At 52.2% G+C, this 15,486-nt stretch overlaps 1 protein-coding gene across 5 annotated transcripts in view; it reads left to right on the forward strand.

The window, feature by feature from the left end:
- The first annotated feature begins 1,667 nt into the window (after positions 1-1,667).
- PRDM15 (PR/SET domain 15) overlaps positions 1,668-15,486 on the forward strand; it is an 80,346-nt gene continuing 66,527 nt past the window's right edge. For 2 of the 5 annotated variants that reach the window (XM_032276811.1, XM_032276812.1), the window contains exon 1: positions 1,668-1,883. In XM_032276811.1, coding sequence (XP_032132702.1) covers positions 1,782-1,883 — 102 coding nt within the window. In that variant the 5' untranslated portion in view covers positions 1,668-1,781. The remainder of the gene's footprint in view (positions 1,884-15,486) is intronic. The other 3 variants (XM_032276814.1, XM_032276817.1, XM_032276815.1) reach the window with 3 other exon arrangements.

Here is a 15,486-nt window from a genome sequence, read left to right on the forward strand (position 1 = left end):
TTCACATATACTGAGGGCTATTTCATGTGCTGAGCCCCAGAGAACCAGTCATCTGGCCATTTTGGAACTGTGAGTGATGTCACCAGCGGTGTGTGTAGAGGGAGTGTCCATTAGCTGTCATGGTGGCAGTAGGATTGGAGCTGGGCGGAGACCTGAATACAGAGGTTGTGGAAAACCTGGGAAGAGTTTGAAGACAGAGTGCAGAAGGCCTTGGGAACAGGCTTGAGGGACAGGAGGCTGGAGGGGGGCGTGATGTCCCAGGTGGTGACAAGCAGGGAGACGGCGGACATGGGGGAGGCTTCAGAAAGGTCTGGGGAGCCATGTGACGACGGCCTAGCATAGGGCAACACAGAAGCCACTGCAGAATGTTGAGCCAGGCAGAGAACCCAGGTTTAACAGAGCAACACTTGCCTACTCTGTCTCTGGCTGCCCGGCCTGCACCCTACGGATGTGCCCAGGTGCAACACTTCCCATGGGATGGCACGTGGTTATGACTAACCTTATACATCTAACATTCAGGCAAGCAAGTCTGTCTCTAGCATCAATCCTGCATGTGGGTCAAAGGCTATGTGCATTTAGAATTTTTATGGATATCCACAAATCATCTGAATGGAAGCTATACTAATTTATTCTCCTACCAGCAAAGGAGGAGAGAGCTTGTTTCTCTAGTTTCTTCAAAATTTAAACTCTTTTTTGAGGCAAGGTCTCGCTGGTTTTGTTGCTCAGGCTGGAGTGCAGTGGCACGATCACAGCTCACTGCAGCCTCAAACTGTGAGAATCAAGTGACCCTCCTGCCCCAGCCTCCTGAGTAGCTGAGACTATAGGCACGTGCCACTGAGCCCAGCTAAGGTTTTTAGAGACAGGGTCTGGCTATGTTGTCCAGGCTGTATTAAACTTTTAAAAAATCTTTGCTAATCTAATAAAAATGATCTCACGGTGACTTTGTTTCTCTTATTACGGCGTAGTTGAACAGCTTCTCATATACTTAAGAAACATCGAATTTCCTACAAACTGTCCATCCATCCACATGCTTTGCTCATGTTTCTATATACATATTTATAAATTTATTGATTCCTAAGAGCGTCATATACAAGAGGGAAAGGAGCCCTTTTGTAGTACCAATTTAAAATCGTTGCCCCGGTTCATCACTTGTCTTTCTGAATGGAGGTTTTTTTGCCAGGCAGCAATGCCTCTCCGAACGTGGGCGGCCAGGACTAAGATGAGAGGTCCGTGGCGTCTCCGTCTCAACGTTTTGTGATGGCACACACTAGGCGGAGGGGGTCAAGAGAGGCCACACGGGCCCCCGGGGAAGAACCTAGAGCCAGGCCCGCGGTTGGCCCGGTGCTCGCCTGTCCCGTGGCCGAGCCCGTCCGGCCGGACTCCCCTCCTGCCCCCTCGCGGGCACAGAGCTCGTGTCCCAAAGCCCGCCCCGCCGGCCGAATCCAGAGGCCACCGTGAGTGGGGGCAAGTCCCAGGCCTGCTCCAGAGAAAAAACTCAACCCCACCCACCGCCACGACTGCCCAACCCCGCAAGAAGCGCGTCCGAGGAGAGATGGAGGGGGAGCTGCCCGCGCGCGTGGGCAGCGGGGTCGTGCCACGTGGGAGGGGGCCGCCCGCGGACTCCCCTCCTGCCAGACCCGCTCCGCGAGCTCCAGCTGCCCGTCCACGCCGCCCACATCCCGCAGTCCCACCCGCAGGCCTCGCCAGCCGCGCCATCGTCTCTCGCGCGCCCCCGTCTCGCCCGCGCCCCCCGCGCCTGGACGCAAACTACAAGTCCCGCCATGCCCCGCCACCGCCCCCCGGCTTCCGGTGCTGCGCAGTTTCCGGAGCGGATCGCAACCCGGAGTCCGGATCCGATCCCGCTCTGCACATTCCAAAGGCAGGTAAAGCTCTGGGCCCCGCGCCTGCCGCCAGCCCCGGCGCGCGCCCCGCCCGTCCCGGCCCACACCGGCCGCCCCCGCGAGCCCCGGCGCGCCCCGGACCTGGCGCCCCCCGCCCCCCGCGCCCGGCCGCCGCGCGCCGCCCCGGTCCAGCCGCCATGCCGACTGTTCTTTGTTACATTCGCCGGCTGCGGGCACCGTTGGCGATCGGAGTCAAAACCCGGCTGGATTTCCCGGAGCCGCTCCGGGATCGCCCTGCGCGCCGCCCGCCCGCCGGGTCCCGCCGCCGCGGGCGCTCCTGGCTGGGCCCAGCGCCCCCGCCCCCGGCCTTGCGCCTCCCGCCCGCCCGCCCGCGGCCAGGCCCAGCGTGGAGCCGCGGAGCTGCCGGGCCGCGTTCTCCCGTGGGCGCGGCGCGGGGTCTCCGCCGCCCCCGGCCCGTGGCCCCGCGGTCCCTGTCCCCGGGCGGCCTCGTCGCCGAGGGCCTCGGGGATGTCGCTGTCCCCGCCCTCGGGAATAGCCCGTGCGGGGCGCACGGGAGGGTCCCTGGACCCCACCCCCGCGTTTAGAGAAGCTGAGTCCGGGTGATGGGGTCCCCAGGCCCCCTGCGCCTTATTTTCGTAAGACTTTTGGTGGCAGAGCGAAGGTAGCGAGGTGGATGGACGGGTGACGCGCCTGCCCGGGGTGGGTGGCCGGCCGTGCGGGGACTGGGTGCGCCCGCCGCCCAGGTGAGGCCCGCCTCGCGCGGACAGGTGGGGACGGGGCCACGTGCGGCCTCAGGCGAGAGGGGAGGTGTTCACGCAGGAGTCGGCGTTGAGAAGACAGAAATGAAAACTCAGGGAAATAAATACCACTGCCTGGTGGTTAGACTCATCACCCATTTGCCTTCCTTAAGCCCGTGAGGTCGTGGATGGGTTTTTCCCCCACAAATGCTCAGAAATTGCCCCTCACCCCCAAGCTCCCAAAGAGAGTTTAAAACGGTAGAAACAAGTGTGTGATCAGAGACACGTGGACCTATGTGTGTATTTAAAGCTGCCAACCTTGTTTTAAAAAAACATATTGGCTTAAGCCAGACTCAAGTGAATTTGGAGAACCCAGCTTGGTTCCTGAAGGTGTTTTTAAGGATGACATGTAAAGGCGTCAGTGGTTTTGTGATGAACTCTAAACAGTAGCAGTGACAGTTCTCCTGGGAGAATGCACTGGTGTAGACGCGTTTGAAAAGGGAGGTGATCCCACCCCGGTGCACACACCGCTACCATATTTTGTTTCAAGCTCGGACATTTTCACATGTTCCACGTTTTCACGGCTTCACTCCCTCCCCAGATTTCCCGACATCGCTGCCTTATGGTGAAAGATTAAGAAGTACTAGCTCTATAATTTAGATTTTCAATAATTTTTTTTTTTATAGTTTGTTTTTCTTCTTACATCTGTGATTCAAACTTTTTGCAGGAAAGTAGCAGGCAAGGAATAAACTAGTATGTCCCATTTTGGAAGCAGGCGGGATGGTTATTTCTCCAGAAGACAAATAAATAAATGTAATTATCAACTGTAGTTGGAAGGCTGCTAGCTTGTCTTAGAATAATTATATTTGACAAAGGACTCTGTTCACTTAGGATGTGGCGCTCATACCATTTTTGATGTCATTATCTGTGCAGAGGGTGAGGAAAGAACAGTCCTGCCATTTTGCAGTGAAGGGAGATTTAAGGCAACTGTGTCTTCCACCTGTGTGCTCAGAGGCTGGGATGGCGAGCAGAGACCCAAATGCTTTCTCAGACTCAGTTCCTCATTTGTAAAGTGTGAATGGCCCTGCCCAATTCACCTCACCTCACAGTGCTAGTGTGTGTAGATATTCATTCATTTGGCCATTGGTTCATTCTTTCCACCGGTGTTTGTTGAACACCTGTTACACGCCCCAAGCTGTAGTGGACGGGAGAGAGGGCTACACCTTACACCTGGTGGACCTGATGTTCTGGTGGTGGGGGTAGGGTGGCAGGCGGGAGGTGGTGTAGACAGAAAATCATTAACTCTCAGTTAAGGTGGTGGGAAGAGCATGAAGAAAGGAAGGGGGGCAGGCAGGTGTCGGTCCAGGGATGGGGCACTTGGGGGTGGGACTAGAAGGGGCTGTGTGAGGAGGGGCCACAGCACAGACCAGTGCTTTGAGGGAGCCTCTGGTGGAACTGGGCAGGGTGGTGCCTGCTCTACCAGGCAGATGGTGGCAAGTGCAAAGGCCCTGGGGTGGGATGAGCCCAGGATGGGACAAGCCAGTGTGGCTGTGCAGGCGTGCAGGCGGGCAGCAGGGGCTAGGCCCCCAGCAGAGATTTTAGTCTGAGTGCCTTGTGGATGCCACTGAGGGGCCTTGGGCAGAGCAGTGGTGGGAATGGAGCTGAGGGGCTTTGAGCAGTGGTGGGATGGAGCTGGCATCACAGGAATCCAGGCCCCGCCTGATTCCACTCCACATAGTTTGGAGGCAGAAGGGGAGATGGGGCGGCACAGAGCCAGCTCCAGAGCCAGGCAGGCCTGCTGCTGGTTTGGTTGGGAAATGCGTGGTAGGTGACTGGAGTTGCTGTTTACTGAAGTGCAGGTGATGGCTGTGTCCTGGGTGTGGGGGTGACCTGAGGGACTCGGGAGCCCTGTAGACCAGACATCTTCAAACTACCCTTCAGAGTGGGAGAAGCCCCTGCCCGGGGCGCACGTCTACTCCTCAAAAGGCTCCTCCTAAGGAAAGGTCCCTCTTGCAGTGCCGGTCCCAGGGTTGTGGGAACCACGGGGTCCCAGCAGATGTGAGGGCGTTGGGGAGTGGTTCTCCTTGGGCCACAGGCCTGTAGCACGCGGGAGCCTCTGCCAGTGGCATTCATGGTGATCGTTGATGGCAAGTTGATCTTTGATAAATTCGGACTCGGAACTCGAGAGGATGTGGCACTGGGGGACTCTGCTGTGACCCAGCATCTTCTGCCCCCATCTCCTTATTTCTGGAACCGGCTTCTCTGCGCTCACATTTCTAGAAAAAGTAATAGGGACAGAGGTGAGCGTTTGTTCATGATATGTGAACTGATTGGGGGGAGCTCTTTCTCTTCCATGAAACACAGCTTTTATGTTAGATGATGTTTGTCAAAGCGCAGACTGTTCCTGTTTTGATTGGTGGTGTTTCAGTTGTAGTCTCACCACGTAAGGAGATTTTGTTTGAGGTGGACCGCTTGTCTGATGCGGGTCCCTAAGATCACAGTACCATATTTTTTCTGTACCTTTTCCATGTTGAGATATGTTTAGATAAACAGATACTGTAATGTTACAGGTGCCTACAGTATGTGTATAGTCGAGTGCTGTACGGGTTTGGAGCCTAGGTGTGTAGTAGGCTGTACCATCCAGGATTGTGTATGCACACTCTGTCCTGTTTGCACAACTACAGAATCCCACAGCAATGCACTTCTCAGAATGTATCACCGCATCGAGCACACATGACTGTACTGCAGTGACCGTTCGATCCAGGAGAAGTTAGCACAACCCCGTGGCTGTAGAAAATCAAGACAAATTCAATTTATATGCATGTTTGTGTTGCAGAAACTTACAGTGAGGGAGTCAATAGAGTAATTTCAAGCACGAATATACGACGCCGGGTTTGCATTTCGTAGTAACAGAAATAGGAGTTCCTGGAGGAAGAAGGGGACACTTTCTGGCCCTTAAAGAAGAGCCCGCTCATGTCCATTGTAAATAGATGGCCATGGCTGTCACGTTGTCGTGCCTAGATTCCGATAGATATGTTTACAAGAGTGACATGGCGGTTTTATTTTAAGTCAATATTTACAGTATGCTGGAAATGTTGTCCCTTGCAGCTGTTTAAAACTGGGATGAACGGTTTAAGCTGTCAGCCGAAATGCAGGGAGTAGCGTTTTAGGAAACACTTCCGTGGGGATACTGGCAAAACTCAAAGAGCCTGGCTGCTCCTGGTTCCGGGTGCAGGTGGAGCTGCCTCTGGGGCCTGGGGAGGGCGGGGCGCCTCCAGGAGGCTGGCTTGGGAGTTGGGGGTTGGGGGAAGTGCTACATTCAGAGGGAAGGAGGTCCAGGTAGCCAGCTTGGGATACCCCCTGTGGAGGCTCTGGAGGAGAGATGCAGACAACAAAGGGGCTTGGGTGGGAGCATGCAGGAGAGGGACCCTCCAGGGCAGAAGGGGTTTCCAGAGGAGGCAGTAAGGATGACTTAGGGTGCGGAGGAGCGTGGACTGGGCGGGGTCCTGCTGAAGCCACTCATCCTACATGAATCTTACTCAGAGCAGGAGAAGCTGAGATCTGCACCTTGGCCTGGAGTCCTCTAAGCCCGTGGGGTCTGATGAGCACAGACGGCTGGAGCCTGGCTTTCTCAGAGGTGATGCTTTTCTTGCCTGAGATGCACCGTCTGTTCCTGGCTCCCTCTGACTGAGCCCCTTGTTTGCCGTGGTCTGGGTCTCCACCGGAGAGCTCTGAGTGTTGACCTATTACAGGCATCATCAGTAAACCTTGACTGAATGATGCGGCTGCAGGCAAGCTCAGTGTCAGTCCGGGGTCCTTCATTCCTGATGGGGGTTGGACCTGCAGGACATAAATGTGGTTGGACTTTAACTTCCCACTCACTGGACCAAGAGTCTGCTTTTGAGAAGGGGTGTTCCAGGTGTCACAGAACCCTCTGGGCCTCTGGCCTTGTGTAAGTTTCTACACACACACACACACACACAAATATATATATATATGTATATGGTAATTAGTTATAGTAGGTTTGCCTTTTATTGCGACCAAAACCATAAATGCTGTTGTAGCGCCTCGTTAGGCGAGAGGTTAACAGGGTCCTTGTTCTGAGCAGCCGCCTCTGCTCTGACTGGCAGGCGGTCCTGTCATCTGGATTCCTCTTGCCTCCCTGGGTCCTGTCCCCCGTACGTCTCCAGGCTTTGCACTCTGCCTCTTCTCATTCCCTCTGCTGTGCCCTCTCTGTCCTCATGCTGAGAATGTATGAGAACCTGCTTTTTAAAATATGCTAAGCCAGCACTCACAGCCCCTCCACCATCCAAGCCCTTTAGGATCACTCAAGCCTTATCGTTAAGTGGGAATCAGTCCTCCCACCGTTTTTTTATTAAACAAACACAGGACAGCCAGTTAGAGCACCCATCAGTGTGGTGGAGTCTATACTGCCTCGGTTTGCTTTTTTTTTATGTTCCGAGGCAGTCTTGCTTCATCACCTAGGCTGGAGGGCATTGGTGTGATCTCCGTCTGAGCTCACTGCAACTTCTACCTCCTGAGTTCAAGCAGTCTCCCCACCTCGGCCTCCTGAGTGGCTGCGACTATGGGTGTGTGCCACCATGCCTGGTTAATTTTTGTGTTTTTTGTAGAGATGGGGTTTCTCCATGTTACTCAAGCTGGTCTCAAATTCCTGGGCTTCAGTAATCCTCCCACCTCAGCCTCCCAAACTACTGGGATTAGAGGTGTAAGCCACCGCGCCCAGCACCGTTTCCATTTTAAGATGGTAGTGTGCACACCTTTCTCTCCCTCTTAAAGAACCAGATGTGAAAATGAGAACTATAGATATCATCATTGATGAAACTAAGAGTTCAGAAGGTGAGAACAGAGAAGAAATCATAAACAGTACAAGAAAACGGTGGGGCTGAGGACATGGTGCTGGGATGAAGGCCCAGTCGGTGCGCAGCATCAAAGCAGGTCACAGAATTTCAGGTCACAGGAGCTAGAGCAAAACTTCTGAAAGGTTCTGGAGGTAGAGAGCTGCACAGAAGAGATTTGCTGGAAGGAAAGATATAGGTGCATCAGCCACAACGCTGGAAGCTGATGGACCATGGAGTCCTTCCTTGGACACTGGGCATTAGGAGTGACAGTGACCAGTGACTGGGTACCCAGGCAGCCCAATTGAGGTGTGGGGGTAGAATAAGAACATTCACAGACATGACACATCCTCCCACAAGATACACCCCCATGTGCCCTCCTATGGAGACTACAGGAAAATGCGCTTTCCAGAGGCAGGGAGTAAACCAAGGAAACGGAAGCAGTGAGGCTCAGGAAGCAGCTCCACGGGCAGGAGAAGGGTGATGGGCAAGGGGCGGCCCAGGGTGCAGCTTGTGTAGACCTCAAGGGCATGGGACAAGGAGGGGAGTGCTAGGAAGCACAGCGGAACCCCTGGGCCAGCTCATCGGTCTGAGCCGGTGAAAAACAGTAAGGAGAAGCCATCGCAGGATGGGGAAGATGCGGCCATGGGTGCCTTCCCCTCCCGCCACCACCAGCAACAGGGCCTGTGTGCATGCAGCGCGTGAAACTGCACACAGACAGCAAAGACAAAAGCCCCGTGGGCCGGGCGCAGTGGCTCACGCCTGTCATCCCAGCACTTTGGGAGGCTGAGGTGGGTGGATCATGAGGTCAGAGTTCAAGACCAGCCCGGCCACGATGGTGAAACCCCGTCTCTACTAAATTTATAAAATTTAGCCAGGCGTGATGGCGGGCGCCTGTAGTGCCAGCTACTCGGGAGGCCGAGGCAGAGAATTGCTGGAACCTGACCTCTCTACTTCACTCCAGCCTGGGTGACGAGAGCAAAACTCCATCTCACAAAAAAAAAAGTCCTCGTGCGCGTGAAGCCACCTAACGGTGCTAGAAACCCGCTGTAATGCCCTTCCTTTCTAATCTCACTAAATACGGTGCTTTCGTCCAGCCGAATCCAGTGGCTCAGCGTGCCCAGCAGTGTGCAGTTTGCGTTGTCCTTGGCCCTCCTGCCCCCCCGACCTCCGCCTCTGCCCCACACAACAGTAGGAAGCAAAATGTATGCACAGCATACTGAATGTTTCTGATGCAAAGAGCTGATACCTGTTTGCGATGATGGATGTGCGTATTCCCTGATCTGCTCGCTGTCCGTTATAAGCATCAATTTGTACCCCATAAATAGGTACAATTGATTACGTGTCAAAAAAATTAAAACTACAAAAAATAAAGCCTAAGTAAAAATAATAAATCAATTAACTTTAAAGTTACTGATGATGAACTTGTTTAAATTCATTATTTATTATTTTTTTTTGAAGAAAACTTATTAATAATGAACTTGTCAAGGCAGCCAATAATATTTTCAGAGTCCTAATATATACATTGATTTAACTATAATCATATTGGGAAATGAGGGGAGTGGAAGAGACTCTAAGGAAGCCAGCCTTTCATCTGCCGTAAGAAGTAGTAAAAATTTGAGATCCAACTTTGAGAACTGAGGCCTCTCAGAGAAGCGTCTTATTTTGAGTTGTAGAAGCAGATACAGCAGAAAGATGGAGGCTCGGACGGCCTCCCTGGAGAATGGGATAGAAAATGGGGGAGTGGAGAAGGGGCACTTTTTGTTTTTTAAAGGTATTTATATAGATAACTTTTTTTTTTGAGACGGAGTCTCACTGTCACCCAGGCTGGAGTGTAATGGCATGATCTCTGCTCACTGTGACCTCTGCCTCCCTGGCTCATGCGATTCTCCTGCCTCAGCCTCCCGAGTAGATTACAGGCGCCTGCCACTACGCCAGGCTAATTTTTGTATTTTTAGTCGAGGACGGGGTTTCACCATGTTGGTCAGGCTGATCTCGAACTCCTGAACTCAGGTGATCCGCCTGCCTCGGCCTCACAAAGTGCTGGGATTATAGGCGAGAGCCACCATGCCCAGGATAGGTAGCATTTTGATGAAACCAAGAGGTTCAGAAAGTGAGAAAAGAAGATAAATCATAAAAGAAATAGTCTAAGAAAACCTTGAACTATTTATAGTTATGTAATAGCTATTTGCTTTGTATAGAATAAACATTATTTTAGAGAAGATGAAAAGACTCGGAAATGAAAGGGCCCGATGATCCATTGTGTCTTGGGGCCTTCCTTGCTGATGGGCCGGGCCAGGCCTAGGAGGGTCCTGGTACATAGGTGTGCTGCTGTGCAGGTGGAGGCCAGCCGGCTGCCGGAAAGGCTGCACTCAGCAGAGCCTGTCAGAACACACCTTGTGTTCCCATGTCTTGAGCCTGGGTGCTGGAGAGGTGATACAGTCTGGAGGAACGGCAGCCGTCCCAGGGAAGGAGGCTGCTGTTTGGCTGTCAGTGGTAACGACAGAAGACCCCTGTTCGTGTCTGTCGTGTTTCAGGACACGTGGAGAGGGACACTGGGCTCTTCATGTCTACTTTCGAGACCCACTGTGGGCCTATAGGTCCCAGATTGGGAACCAGAGGGTCAGTGAGCGGCTCTTGGACACATCTCTGGGCAGTGAGGTGTCTGACACGGAGCCACTGAGCCCTGCCAGGTCCTGCCAGGTCTCCTTCTGGTGTGCCATTGCCTGCGACTGGAATCCTGCCCTGCCTCCTGTGGGATTACTCCAGTGGGGGAGGAAGGGTATGAGCCCGGACAGGGACAGCCTGTGGCTTTAATAATGGCAGCTGCTACTCGAGAGGGACAGTGACAGGGAGGGCGACCCTAGGCAGAGGCAGAGGTGGTGGTGTGGGAGGCGAGGGGGTCCTGTGGGAGGAATGCACGGCCAAGGACAGTCCCCCAAACACTCCTGGGACATGTGGGACCCCTGGATGAGGCTGGAAGAAAGCATTGTATTTAATGAGAAATGAGATTACAAAGGGAGTTACCACCGGCTTATAGAATGCATGCATTTTAACTGCTGGGTAGCAGGCAGTGAGGAGTGGTTGCTCTATGACGCCATTTCATCACAGCCTTGGAAGCTGGGTCAAAAATCTCTGTCTACACATCCGTATCTGTGTTTTATCCTTGTTTTGTGAGATGGTAACAGTGAGCAGAAATGTGGAAGTTGTGTCAGCTGAAAGGCACTTGGTGAGTCCTAGGCCCCCCCCGTTTTATTGTAAGGTGAGGACACTGAGGCCCACGGAGGGGCCATGACTCACTGAGGTCTTTCTCATCTGGTGAACGGCAGAGGCAGACTCACACCCTGGGCCTGGCATCTAGTCCTCTTGGAGCAAAGCCAGGCCCTGCCCCTCTGCTGACCCCAAGAGTCTGCAGTGTGGACCATCTTTTTTAGCACATTCATCACTATGTGCAAAAGGTGCTCTTCGCCCAAATAAATTTGGGAACCCGCTGGACAGAACACGTCTCAGCTGGGCGCAGTGGTTCAGGACTGTAATCCCAGCACTTTGGGAGGCCTAGGTGAGCAGACCTAGAGATCGCGTCAAGAGATCAAGACCATCCTGGCCAACACGGTGAAACCCCATCTCTACTAAATATACAAAAATTAGCTGGGCGTGGTGGTATGTGCCTATAGTCCAGGTGCTTTAGAGGCTGAGGCAGGAGAATTCCTTGAATCCGGGAGGTGGAGGTTGCGGTGAGCCTGGATCGCGCCACTGCACTCCAGCCTGGGCGACAAAGTGAGACTCTGTCTCAAAAAACAAAACAAAACAAAAATCTCAAGAGATTGTTGTTGTGGGACTTCTTGGGGCCTTTCCTCCAGTGTGTGTCGTGACTCCAGAGTGGGAATGTGTGGGGCTTCACAGATTGACTTAGCCAGATTCCCTCTCCCCCCACCCACAGGCCCCTGAAGGCCCCCACAGCATCTTTCAGGATGGTTCTGCGGCACATATTTTTGAAAATACATTTGCTTTTTCCCCTTAGTGAGTGCTTTTGATGCTGTGACGACGGCACGTGCCCAGGGGGAAAGATGCGTCTCCTGCTTCCATAAGCATTCCCTGAGCCTCGAGAGCAGGGCTGGCTTCTGAGCACTTGAGATGTGTCCGGTCCAAATTAAGATAGGTGGTAAGGGTAAAATATACACTGGATTGCTAAGGCTTAGTATGAAAAAGTTCCTTAATACCTTTTTATATCTTTTAAAAATATTTTTATTAATGTTGACATTATATTTTGGATTTACTAGATTAATAAAATGTTACTAAAATTACATTGTGAATCATAGTGAGAATTTTTATGGTGTGAAACAAGATTATTCTAAAATTTCTATGGACAGGTAAAGGAACTGGAATAGAATGGCTGGAGCAATTTTGCAAAAGAAGGATAAAGTGGGAGGAGCTCTTCTGCCCAGCTTTGAGACTTGCTGTGAAGTTACAGTCATCAAGACTGCATTGGTTGACCTCTGCTGAGCGTGCTGCTGCTGGAGAGGTCAGCGGACTAGCAGGGAGCCCCAGGCGTAGACTCACATAAGTGTGGGCACCTGGCTTGGACAGAGGCACAGGAGCCACTCAGCAGCGCCGACGCCATGGGGCACAGGAGGCAGAAAGGTGGACCTTAGCTCAGCCTCTCAGCATATACAAAAACTATTTCAGATTGGATAACAGATTTAAATGTAAGTTGTACAATTACAAGGCTTTTCTAGCTGGGCATGGTGACTCATGCCTATAATCCCAGCACTTGGGAGGCCAAGGTGGATAAATGTCTTGAGCCCAGGAGTTCAAGACCAGCCTTGGCAACATAGTGAGACCCCCGTCTCTACAAAGACATAATAATAATAATAATAATAATAATAATAATAAAAATAGCCAGACATGGTGATGTGTGCCTATAGTCCTAGCAACTCAGGAGGCTGAGGCAAGGAGAGCGCTTGAGCCCTGGAGGTAGAGGCTGCAGTGAGCCGAGATCATGCCGCTGCTCCAGCCGGGGCGTCAGAGTGAGAGTCTCTCTTAAAAGCAAAGACTTCTGGGAAACGTAGGAGAAAGTCTTCCGAACCTTGGGCTTGGTGAAGAGAGGTGTTAGATGCGATACCAGAGCAGAGTCTGGAAGGGAAAGTCAATCCATTAGGCATCAACAAAGTTAAAAACCATCGCTCTGCAGAAGACCCTAACACTGGGAGTAGGAGGGATGAAAAGCCCCATACAGGGAGAAAATACTTGCAAACTACTCGTGACAAAGCATCTACATATACAGATAAGGAACTCTCAAACACATCAGTAAAATAACCCTGTCAGTCCAACCAGAAAATGGGCAAAAGAGCCATGCACGGTGGCTCACGCCTGTAATCCCAGCACTTTGGGAAACCGATGTGGGCGGATCACGAGGTCAAGAGATCGAGACCATCCTGGCCAACATGGTGAAAAACCCCATCTCTATCAAAAATACAAGAAGTAGCTGGGCGTGGTGGCGTGCACCTGTAGTCCCAGCTACTTGGGAGGCTGAGGCAGGAGACTCGCTTGAACCCAGGAGGCGAAGGTTGCAGTGAGCCAAGATTGCGTCACTGCACTCCAGCTGGGTGACAGAGCGAGACTCTGTCTCAGAAGAACACAAAAATTGGCAAAAGACACGAAAAACCCCTTTTGCTAAAGAGGATTTATTAATACATGTGGCCAGAAGCACATGAAAAGATATTCAGCGTCATTAGCCACTAGGGAAATGCAAATTAAAACCACAAGGAGACACCACTTCACATCTGCCAGAATGGCACCACTGGGGCTGGTGAGGCTGCTGAGAAACTGTCTCTCCTGTGTTGCTGGTGGGAGTGCAAAGTGCTACAGCCTCTCCGGAAAACAGCCTGTCAGTTTATTAAAAAATGAAGCATCCTCCTCACAGATGACCCAGTCATTGCACTCTTGGGTGTTTATCTCAGAGAAATGAAAACTTACTATAAAAGAACCTGTACACGATTGCTCCTAACAGCTTTATTTGTCACAGCCCCATGTGTAAAAAAAACCCAAGTATCCTTCTGTGTTTGAGTGAATTGCTAAACAAATGGTGATGCACTTGAACCACCGAATATTATTCAGCAATAAAAAGGAATGAGCTTGTGATAGAGGCAACTTCCTGGAGGGATCTCCAGGGTGTTATTTGAATTAGAAAAAGCCAATCTCAAAAGTCACAGGTATCTCATTTATATGACTTTTTTTTTTTTTTTTTTTTTTTTGAGACAGAGTCTTGCTCTGTCACCCAGGCTGGAATGCAGTGGCACAATCTTGGCTCACTGCAACCTCTGCCTCCCAGGTTCAATTGATTCTCCTGCCTCAGCCTCTCGAGTAGCTGGGATTACAGGCACCTGCCACCACGCCTGTATAATTTTTGTATTTTTGGTATAGACAGGGTTTTGCCATGTTGGGCAAGCTGGTCTTGAACTCCTGATCTCAGGTGATCCACCTGCCTTGGCCTCCCAAAGTGCTGGGATTACAGGTGTGAGCCACCACACCCGGCCTATACAACATTTTTGAAATGACAAAATTGTAGAGATGGAGAACATTATCTCTAGGCATTTGTCTTTTAAAATTGTGAAGCTTTCATTTCCCAGTATTTCAAAACCAGCTTTTTCTAAACCTCCTCAGCCTTGCAGATCACATTAATAAATAGTCTTTAAACTATTTTTCAAGCTAGGCACAATGGCACATGCCTGTACTCCTAGCTCTGCGGGAGGCCGAGGCAGAAGTGTCGCTTGTGCCCAGGAGTTTGCAGCCATAGTGCTATCTTCAGGCCAGTGAAAAACCACTGCGCTCCAGCCTGGGCAACAGAGTGAGACCCTGTTTCTTAAACATTTCTGTCTCACCTGTTCTGCTCAGGTGTGTGGAGCCTCAGCTTGCTTTCCTTTCACTGCTGTCAGGACCCTTTGCACAAGACTTTTCCTGGGGGAACAGGAAAATCCGCCCCAGCCCTGGGGAAGATTGTGAACGGAGATGGTCAGCGCTAGAGCAGGAAGGAGTTTTGTCTTAAGTCTTCAGTGTTAGGGGTGTGGCTGTGGGCGCAGCGGAGGCCCCTGAGCGGCTGCCTTCTGCAGGGTCCCTCCGTGTGGACAGAACATCTGTGCGAAACGCAGCTAGTCAGTGAGGTTTCTGAGCTGAGGGTGTCGGGCGTCTCCCCACATCTCAGAGCTCAGCACAGAAAGGCGTCCCCGCTCCCTCAGCCCCTGCCTGGGGAGGTTACCCTCCCAGGTGAGCAGGTTGTGGTTGAACCTGGCGGGGCACAGCCATCTGGTCACAACAGAAAGTTCACATTCCTTGTTCTGGACCTTCCCGCTCTGCACTGAGAAGTGAGTGGGCAGGGTGTCCCCAGGGAGCGGAGGCATTCTGCTGGCTTCTCCGCAGAAGTCAAGATGCGCGTCGGGGGTCCAGGCAGATCTGGGTTCCACTGGCCCTCTCTCGTTTCCCCGTGCAGGCCCCGGTCACATCCTCTCTTGTGTGGCGTGTGTGGAAGGGGAGAAGCTTTGTGTTCGTTCTGCTGCCCCAGCTGAGCAGCCCTTCAACACCACGCGGCCATGGCGGGCGCCCCACGAGTATCTGGACAGGAAGCGGACGCCGTTTTCTTTGAGCTGATAAGGTGTTCTCACTGCGGTGCCAGGCAGTTTCCTGAAGAGCTGCAGATTCCAAGAACAGCATGGTTGGCTTGCAAGATTTCTCCAGCAGCACAGGCTTCGTTTGAATGTTCTTACAAGTACATAACCTGGAAACCCATAGCCAGGCTTAGTGTCAAGTGGAGGGAAGGCAGCGGCCTGGCCAAAGCCAGACCAGGGTGGTCCCTGGAGGCCACTAAGGAGAAAGACCCCAGGCCGAGGCCACCTCCTGTTGTGGGCTGGGGATGTCAGAGGCCACGCGCAGGCCGTTGTGGTAGCATTGGAACCTTGCACCCAGCAGGTGCCCTGTAAATATCGAAAGAAATGATATAAAAGTTTAAAATCATTTTTATATGGAACATGTAAAATT

The sequence above is a fragment of the Sapajus apella genome, unplaced genomic scaffold (genome assembly GCF_009761245.1).
Source record: "Sapajus apella isolate SASKATOON/1434 unplaced genomic scaffold, GSC_monkey_1.0 scaffold8, whole genome shotgun sequence".
In the NCBI taxonomy this organism is placed as follows: domain Eukaryota; kingdom Metazoa; phylum Chordata; class Mammalia; order Primates; family Cebidae; genus Sapajus; species Sapajus apella.